At 39.4% G+C, this 10,321-nt stretch overlaps 1 protein-coding gene and 1 pseudogene across 1 annotated transcript in view; one reads left to right on the plus strand and one right to left on the minus strand.

Moving 5' to 3' along the window:
- The window catches only part of LOC110316723 (vomeronasal type-2 receptor 26-like), a 29,898-nt gene that overhangs the window by 2,128 nt on the left and 17,449 nt on the right, over window positions 1-10,321 (minus strand). The window contains exon 5 of the mRNA XM_021191177.1: window positions 7,705-7,828. Within this exon, the coding sequence (XP_021046836.1) occupies window positions 7,705-7,828 (124 nt within the window). The remainder of the gene's footprint in view (window positions 1-7,704; window positions 7,829-10,321) is intronic.
- LOC115063518 lies at window positions 3,555-3,672 on the plus strand (annotated as a pseudogene).

Raw genomic sequence — 10,321 nt, forward strand, 5'->3', positions numbered from 1 at the left:
TTCTTAATGATGATTCTGTAAGAATTCTTTTCTTTCCCATTTTTTTTTTTTAGGTATTTACTACATTTACATTTCAAATGCTATCCTGAAAGTCCCCTATACCCTCCCAGCCCCTCTCCCCTACCCACCCACTCCCACTTCTTGGCTCTGGTGATCCCCTGTACTGGGGCATATAAAGTTTGCAAGACCAAGGGGCCTCTCTTCCCAGTGATGGCTGACTAGGCCATCTTTTGCTACATATGCAGCTAGAGACATGAGCTCTGGGGGGTACTGGTTAGTTCATATTGTTGTTCCACCTTTAGGATTGCAGACCCCTTCAGCTCCTTGGGTACTTTCTCTAGATCCTCCATTAGGGGCCCTGTGTTTCATCCAATAGCTGACTATGAGCATCCAGAATTCTTAAAATTATACCAGCCATTATTATAACCCATATCATAGAGAACTGCTATTAAGTCTTCTCTGATACACAAACTGTAGTGAGAACTTTCCAGTTTTCAAGTCTCACCAGCTAACTGACTCTGAGATAGAAAGCAGAACTCTACAACTGAGAACACATTCCAAGAGGATGTAAAACAATTAATCAAAGGTCATGAAAAGGGAACTAAGATTTAGTATAAGTGAGAGGACAGAAGATAAAATATTGACTGATTTTTCTATACAAAACTTCAATAATAGCTTAGTCACAAAAATTATGGATTTTAAATTTCAATGAACCTGTAGTAGTAATGGCAGATAATGAATGTTGAATTATAGTGGATACATATGTAAACAATCTCTGTTGTAAATTTTTTATTCAATTTGTGATTTCAATTTATGTTTGCACCTCTAGTGAACTTTTGTTAAGAAAAAAAAAAGACAGATAAATGTTTGGGAAAACCATGTGTTCTACTCCCTAAGAAATGATACAAAACACTAGGAATGAATACCTTGTAGACATCAAGGCAGGAGGACAGAGCAAGATAGGAAGGAGAGGGACAGCACAGTAGAATAACTTAGAAATTAAAATGGAACTTAAAAATTAAGAACTTTTTTGAGAGATAATTTTGGAGGAGAGAATTTTTTTGGAAAAGAACTTAGAGGGAAATATCAAAATCACTTTTCAGAGTGTCCCTCTTCTTCCTTAGAATTACACTAGCAGGCTGGGAGTCCCAGGCTCCAAGTCCCTGCAGAGATAAGAACAAAGGCTACTTGACTTCATCCCCAGCTGTTTCATTGTGAGGTGCTAAGTGCCCCAAGAGGAACTGAGAGAGGCGGGCCAGCTGCTACTGCAAAGTAACTTAGACTTAAGACAGATATATGTTTTATTATTGAAAAGCAACCCAAAATATCTCACAAGATCAAGTCTTGTCCCACTGTGATGCTCTGCCCACCCACACCACCCCAGCTAACTCCAAAAAGAACCAGACTGCCAGAGAAGGCCTCTGAGTGGAAGGACTAGAAATGAAATCTTCCTAACATTTACTGACATTTATGTTTAGGAGCTGTGGTATTTCCTTTTGTTTCTTTGATTTCAATTTTTCTAAAGGATATATCATTGTTTTAGAAATAATGCTAATACATTTAAAAATGCAATACATTTTAAGTGAATCGTTTTTCTTAGGATAAAACATGATTGCATTGGTGGTATCCTTAATATCCTTCCTTGGTTGAAATCTGATTAGAAGTTTATTAAAGACAAAATAATTTTGCACTTAATTTTCAATAAATATTTATTACATGTATTCAAGTTACCTGAATTTCCTGAAGTTTTCTAGAAATATTTAGTTATTTTCTTCACATTGTGTCTTTTAAAAAGGACACAGGTAAAAGTAAGCCTTTGAATATTTTTTTGTATTTGTGTATTTATTTATTTATTTATTATTTTATTAGATATTTTCTTTATTTACATTTCAAATGTTATCCTGAAAGTCCCCTATACCCTCCATCCCCCTGCTCCCCTACCTACCCATTCCCACTTTCTGGCCCTGGGGTTCCCCTGTACTGGGGCATATCATCTTTGCAAGACCAAGGGGCCTCTCTTCCCAATGATGGCTGATTAGGCCATCTTCTGCTACATATGCAGCTAGAGACCCAAGCTCAGGGGGTGCTGGTTAGTTCATATTGTTGTTCCACCTATAGGGCTGCAGCCCCCTTCAGCTCCTTGGGTACTTTCTCTAGCTCCTCGAGGTTGCCAAAATCTTTCATTAAATGTGTAAAAAAATATATATATATATATATATCTTTGAATATTTAATTCAAATGCAGTGGAATGGGAAGTCTCATTCACTAAGCTTAGATGACATTCACTCTGAAAGACATTTGTATGAGACCCATCTTTACTTAGAAAAATAATTACAGCAAGGCACCAACCATACTGCACACTTGAAATTCTAGCACTCGGAGGGTTACCTGCCAGCCTGGTCCACACACATTCCTGGTCAGGCCTGACAGACTTTACAGTGAGGCCTCCTCTCAAATGGAAAGAAAAGAAAACAACGGAAAAGAGAACAAAACAAAAGAAGGAAGGAGGAAAAACAAGTGCATATTCAATGATGAGTTACACGTTACAAAAAAAATCTAAAAAATACCAGTAATGTGTTGATCACTTTATACTGTTACTGTCTCTTCCAAAGAGTAATTTAAACCAGGTGTTTCCAGTGGTATATGTGAGTTGTTTTCAGGGATAGTGGTTTCTTCATGGTCATGTTCCAAATTCAATGTGCTAGGCTATCACTTCTCATTCTCCCCTTTGATTTTTAAGATTATATCCTTTGACATAAGGAGCTAGACATTAGTGGTTTGAAGAAAATGATACACAGGAAATAAAATTGGTTGAACTTCTACAGGAGAATAAATGTAATATTCTAAAAGGCAAATAGAAGTATTCCCAGCCACTGAAAATCCAGTAGGCCATAGAACCCAGACTGAATCTATTGTAAAGGGTGTATGGTGAGCCCTGATTGAATTTAATCCATGTAATGAAATATTTTTGTGGTGTTAATTGTATGATCTGTAGATACAGCTCAGTCTAGAGCACATGGCTAGCATATATAAAGCATAAGGTTCTATCAACAGCCCATAAATGTGCTAAATGAATGGTGCTGAGATATATGTATATATATTCTCATAATTACTTAATACAATGAGATTTTTCACTGAATTTTACTCAAAAATTTTAGTAAATATAAACTTGCACACTTGCAAAATGATTTTTCAAAATTAATATTTTAAGGCAAAGCACAACAAATTATTGTTCCAGGTTATGAAAAGAATATGCATTGGACTTCAAGGATAATGTATTTCAATACTTGGTAGATGTTAGACTTTGAAGAAAAAGAGGTTCAGGCACATATACTTGGAAATATCAAGCCTTCTGTTGATGGCACAGAAACTACTGCTATGGGGTGAAGAGGGAAAGATTGCCACAGCACATAAGGTAAAACTAAAGGTACTTTAAAGGGATGGTATTCCTAGAGAGTATGAGGTAGATATATTTTCTTGTCTTGTTATCTAACAATGTATTGCTTCTCTAAGAAAATGGTGGTATTTGAAGTTAGTAGGAGTACAGAGCAAGGCCTGAACTTGCAAGAGTTGCAGGTGTGGCTGCTGTGTCACACCTGCATCAGTAGGTGGTAGAGAAGAGAGGCAATGGCTACCTTCAGTGTTCTGACCTATGATTAGTAGCCTAACACTCCCTGAAAAAAAAGAGAGTTTGAGAGACTACCAGTCGTGCTACCAAGGTCCCAGTGATTCCCAGGACTAGGAACAAGCCAGGGACTAGAAAAACTGGGAGTCCTTTATGGGACTGAGGGCCCCAGTGCCTATGAGGAGGGAGTCCAAGATGACCACCAGACTGGTACCATCCAGCCTGGACAGTGAGCTAGCCTGGGGACAGTGGGATGGCCATGAATCAGGCACTGTGCAGGTCTAGGGATGGAGTGGGGGCAGAGGTTGCCAGAGATAATGCTTGCCTGGCAACATAATGCACTAGCAGGAAATAGTACCTGAGACCACTCCTGAGATGACCTCAGACACTCAGAGAACTAGGCACTACAAAGAGGAACAATTAGGTAGTGGAGAAATGGAAGAAAAAGAGAAAACAAAACAAAACAAAACAAAAACAACAACAACAACAAAAAACAAAACAAAACAAAAAAACGACCGTGGAGACAATGAATTTAGGCAGAACTGGAGACAGGGTAGTGAGAAACAGTCACCAGAAACTATGCCACCTAGAACTATGGTTGGGTGCTGGCCCGTGCTGCCACTGGAGGCCACATCTGACTGTATGATCCTGCAGCAGCAGCAGCAGGAGTCTTTTATAAAGGCCAGGCATATATCCCTGGTCTGGGCTGCCACCTATGGACATGCTGATGTCTAAGGGCTGTGCTCAAATGGCCCTACCCCTTACCTGAATATTGTGGGAGAGCTGGCCCTGGGGACATGAAAACAGAGAGCTGACTCCACCCCTGACCAGATGCAGTATTCAGGAGTGCGGGCTGCATGTCTCTGGAGTTACAGGCAATTCCTGCATCCCACCATAAGAGACCCAGTCCTACCTCTGTCTCTGCAATGGAATGGATAAGGGAGATATACCCTTCTCCCCTTTTGTCCTTCAACAGCTGCAGCACTCAGGAGAAAGAGCTTTGTATCACCTGTGGGCAGCACAAGAAAGCTAACCCCGATGGTGGGATGTGGGGCACATCTGAGCCAGCCACAAGGGCATGAGCATTGCAGAGCTGGCAAGCACTTGACTGCTATGCAGTAAGGGATAGATGCCCTCCTCACTGCCTCTTATGTCTTAGAATATGTAGAAGTGCTGGCCCAAAGGTCATAAGAGCCAGAGAGCTATCCCTACCCTTACCCATTGCAGCATTCAGGATAACAGGCCTTGAACCTTGCCATGTCAGCAGAGTACAGCTGACCCAGGATGTGGGGGTTGTAGATGAGCCAGCCCCAAGAACATGGGTGTCAGAGAACCAGTCCTACCTCTTATCTTCTGGCTACTGTTGCACCCAAGTTGAGACTCCCTCATACCTTCCCTTTCCCTTGCCATCTATATAGCAGGCAGAAGAGCTGGTAGTGGGATCATAAGAGTGGCAGAACTGGTTATGTCCCTCAACAGCTGCAAAACTTGGCAGAATAGACCCTAAATATTACCTGGGCAGCAGGGTAGAGCTTGACTTCCTAGTAGGAGTTGCTGGTAAGTTGGCCACAAGGGTATGAAAGCAGTAAACCTTGTGGAGTGACCATCTCAGATAATTTTTAGGTACAGAATCAGGGCTTTAATTTGCTCACTCCCATCTCTACTCCACTAGGAAATATTGGATTATATGAAGGGGCTGGTCCTACATATCCAAAACTATAGGAACTCATGATACTGGACAACAACAGGATATCTGAGAGGAGTCCCAAAGAAGTTCCAGTATTGATAGAGCAGCAGAAGCCAGAGGCTCAGAACAGACCCACAAGTCATTGCAATGGACATTGGCAAGCAAAGAAGTGTGGACATAAGGATATACCATAGGACATACTGTGACACATTACAGCTTCCACAACAAGAATTTTTTTGTTTTTTTTGTTTGGTGGAGGGAGAGGTTGGATGGGTAGAGTAGGAACACATGGGGATGAAAAAATGAGTGGGACTGGGGTGTACGATGAGAAATTCACAAAGAACCAATAAAAATTTAATTTTTAAAAATTTATAAAGGAAAGGGATTGGTAGCACTTGTTGCAAGCCTAGCGCCCAGGAAGTAGTTAGTCTGGCCTACCACTACTTTCCTGACAAAAAAGGAAAGAACATTATTTTCAATAGACTTCGGTAAGTAAAGATTTCATTCCGGAGAATAACATGGTCCTGACAAAACAAGTGCTTTGAAACAGATGTTATATGTATAGTAAAGATACAAAAAATAAAAAAATAAAAAATAAAAAAAAGGAAGGACATCGCTACTGTGCGCTGGGGAGGCTTGGCAATGAGAATCACTTTGAGGAAGAAGTGAGAGCAGGGCAGTCAGAGGACAGTGGGCAGAGCATCCTGCACATCGATCACAGCCTTGCACATCACTTACAGCCCTGCACATCACTCACAGCCCTAAACATCACTCATACTCTGGGATCTCTCAGTGCTTAGATGTACTGTGATCTCAGGTTAGCTTACCATACCAGGGAATATATCATGATAGCTCCCACAAGAGTCAAAGTAATTCCAAAGAAAACTCCTAAATCATACGGGAAATGCTTATTTAGTTATGAACAAATAATTATGGAATTTCAACTATTCTCCACAGGAAGTGGTCCCAGTATGCCAGGATCCCAGTGTCCCAGGAATGAAGGTTGTATCTGCATTCAATGTCACTCTGTTACAATGTTCTTAGCAATTCCTCTCACTTGACAAGTATGAATTTTGTCTCAGTTATCTCTAGGTTGTGTAGTCATAGCAATTTATATAGTTTCTCTGAAGTTTAGTTCCCTTGTGAATAAAATATTGGTCATTATTAGTATTTATTATAAGCATGAAATAAGGTCATGCTTTATAATGCATCTCATAGCTTAGGAGCACTAACTGTTTATGGTATTCAGAGATCATTACCTTTACTCACTAATACTGCTCCATCAGTAATAGAAGCATTAGTGAAAAGCAGAGATACAAAGAAAAGAAAGTTGGCAGTTGTGCAGAAGACAAAGCTGAACCACATGCAGAACACTCCTGTGGTCTTAGTTATCCAGGAGGCTGAGCCTGGGGGATTGCTGGGGCCCAGGAGTTTGAGATCAATATGGGCATCATAGCCAATACAACAAACAGGAAAACAAATAACAATAACAAAACGACTGGGTTGAAATCAAGATTTTTCTTTGTTTTATATTTTATTTTTGAAGACTGGGTTTTTCTGTGCAGCCCTAGATGCTGTGGAACTCAGTCTGTAGACCAGGATGGCCTTGAACTCAGAAATCCACAAACTCAGAGTTGGGATTAAAACCTTTGTCAAAAATTTAGAGCTAAGATGAAAGGATGGACTATCCAGAGACTACCCCATCCAGGGATCCATCCCATCATCAGTCACCAAACCCAGATACTATTGCACATGCCAGCAAGATTCTGCTGAAGGGACCCTGATATAGTGGCCTCTTGTGAGGCTATGCCAGTGCCTGGCAAATATAGAAGTGGATGCTCACAGTCAGCTATTGGATGGAAAACAGGGCCCCTAATGGAGGAGCTAGAGAAAGTACCCACGGAGTTGTAGGGGGCTGCAACCCTGTAGGTTGAACAACAATATGAACTAACCAGTACCCCCTGAGCTCGTGTCTCTAGCTGCATATGTAGCAGAAGGTGGCCTAATCAGCCATCATTGGGAAGAGAGGCCCCTTGGTCTTGCAAACTTTATATGACCCAGCACAGGGGAATGCCAGGGCCAAGAAGTAGGCATGGGTGGGTAGGGGAGCAGGGGCGGGAGGAGGGTATAGGGAACTTTCGGGATAGTATTTGAAATGTAAATAAAGAAAATATCTAATAAAAAAAAACATAAAAAAAACCTTTGTCAAGTCCACCAGGCAAGAACTTGTCATAAACTATTGAAAGTTGCTACATTAATATAAATATGTCCAGTGTTCTGTTTCTCACCTGTCCCCTGATCTATCATTTCTACATTCAGAACCATTTCTAGAAATGTCCACATTCAGAAATGTTTCTACAAATTTCAACATTCAGAATGATTTTATAAATACCAGTTTCATTTGCAATCTCTCCATCTGAACATGGAACACAATCAAAACAACAGAATGGTTTTCCTTCAACAGGTGTTTTTCTAAATCCAAGTGGACAACTTTGACTGCAAACAGATGAAGGAGTCTGTGTAGGAGACATGAGAGGAGGGAAGGTATTAGCATCCAGATGTACTTCTGTGTATAGTAACAACCACAGAATTACCATGCTTTTAGAGAATGTGAAGCCAAAGTATCTGTTTCTCACTTTCTTTCTCTCCCCCTCTCTCTCTCCTTGAACTCTTGCTTTATTTTATTGCATTGATCTGTTATTTTTATTTTTATGTAATATATTTCATTATATTTAATAAAATTTTAAAATTTACATATGTTTTCATTACATCCATCCCCTCCCCCATGTTTGTCCAGGCCCTCTCCCTCTCTCAATCCACTCAAATTTAAGTTCTTTTTCAAAGAACACTGAAATCCAAAAAGAACAAAAAAAAACAAACAAAACAACAGTAACAACAACAACAAAAACATTCAAAATTTGTAAAATAAAATAAGAAACACAAAGCAAAACAAAATCCTCCAAACCGTAAAAAAACTAAAAGTAAGTATATTGTGGATTCCCTTCTTGTGCTGCCCAACTACTCCTAAATAGGAGACCTGACTTGGGGTGTTTAGTATACTCAGTGTTTTCCATTGGAGAAAATTTATCTGATCTCATGAAGTCCATAATGTTACCCATTACTATGTATTACCTCCTTTTATTTTAAATCTCATCATAGAAATATTCATGGTGAAGAATTCCAACAACAAGGATATAGATTTAAAATTCAAATACAGAAATACCTCTCACAGGATATCTAATCACACTGTGAACTCTGAGTTTGTGTTATTTAATGAAAAAAAACAAAAAACAAAAACTGTCTCTAGTTGTGGTATAGCTCAGCCTTAGAATAAGTCCTGCATCTGAAATAAAGAAGGTAGTTTGTATAATGAAGCACCCATGTTTGAAAATAACTTTTAATTGAGAGACAAAGTGACAAATCAAAGAAAGATTTAACAGAATGACTCAGAGATAGGATATAACCAGCTTTTGTAAGAATTGTCAGGAAAGAGAGGCTCTTTACTGGGATCCTGGCTTCTACAACCAGGTACTGATGGGGACACAGTGACAGATGAAGGAGAAAGGCTGAAGACCTCTAGCCATTAAAACTCTCTTACTTACTGTTCTGGGGCTCAGAATTTGAAGGCTTCTGGCTATTTAAAGCTCTCTTGCTATTCTGGGGGGTAGAAGCTGGGGGCTCTTGGCAATAAACTTGGTTTTGCTCATCCTAGTTGAAAAACATTTGACTTTTAGCAATTGACTCCTGCTAATATCAGGAAAGGATTAAGAGAGAAACTTAGTTATTTAGGCCCTTTAGTTATTGAGGGGCCTGTTGCTATCCAGGCAAGAGGCTCAAAGTCAGTTAACTCTCCCTGAGCCAAGAAGAAAGAAAGAAAGAAAGAAAGAAAGAAAGAAAGAAAGAAAGAAAGAAAGAAAGAAAGAAAGAAAGAAAGAAAGAAAGAAAGAAAGAGGAAGGGAATGGAAGGAAGGAAGAGGAAGGAAGGAAGGAAGGAAGGAAGGAAGGAAGGAAGGAAGGAAGAAAAGGAAGGAAGAAAAGGAAGGAAGAAAAGGAAGGAAGGGAAGAAGGAAGGAAGGAAGAAGAAATGGGGAAAGAAAGAGAGAAAGGAAGGGGAAAAATGAAAAGAAGAAAGAAAGAAAGAAAGAAAGAAAGAAAGAAAGAAAGAAAGAAAGAAAGAAAGAAAAGAAAGAAAGGAAGGAAGGAAGGAAACAAAGAGAGAAAGAAAGAGAGGAAGAAAGGAAGGAAGGAAGGGAGAAAGGAAAAAGGGAAGAAAGGAAGAAGGGAAGAAAAGAAGAAAGGAAGAAAGGAAAAAAGAAAGAAAATTTAGGACACAGACAAACACACATTGAGAGAAGCAGAAAGAGGTTACTCAAAGCCTGTATTTTCTCCATTCAGTTTTTAATAGCTATTTAGTTACAAAAATCTTCTATGTAGGAAAAAAAATTACCCCATACATAAAATGTTTAACAAAAAAGGGAATTATGGCAAAAAAGGAGCTTGTAAATTCAAAGCACTGTTTCATTGTATAAGCTCAGTATAAGTTCAAAGCAACAGTTTCTTATGGTCTTGCTTCTTCATAGTGAGCACTTGTGCCCTATTTCTTTGGTCTATGATTGAATAAATGTTTTTTCCTTGATCATTAATTTTTTCCAAGCCTGTTTTTGTCCCTAGCACAATTAGTCCATTACATATGAAGGTATACAGAGGTCTATTTACAACTTTTATTCTATAGGGCACTTAAGAATAATTGTATGAGTTTAGGAGTGCTATAAAGTCATGATCAGCAATTAGAAAATAATCAATTCACCTAAACAGCATTAACACATCCAAGTACATCTTCATAGTGCTTCTGCAGGAACTCTGCCCAATGGGGTAGGTAAATACCCAGGAAAGAGATGGAGTATCAGAGTCAAAGTCTCTGAGATGGAATATCAGGGTCAAGGTCTCTGAGATGGAGTATCAGGGTCAAGGTCTCTGAGATGGAATATCAGGGTCAAGGTCTCTGAGAT

The sequence above is a fragment of the Mus pahari genome, chromosome 2 (genome assembly GCF_900095145.1).
Source record: "Mus pahari chromosome 2, PAHARI_EIJ_v1.1, whole genome shotgun sequence".
Classification (NCBI taxonomy): Eukaryota; Metazoa; Chordata; class Mammalia; order Rodentia; family Muridae; genus Mus; species Mus pahari.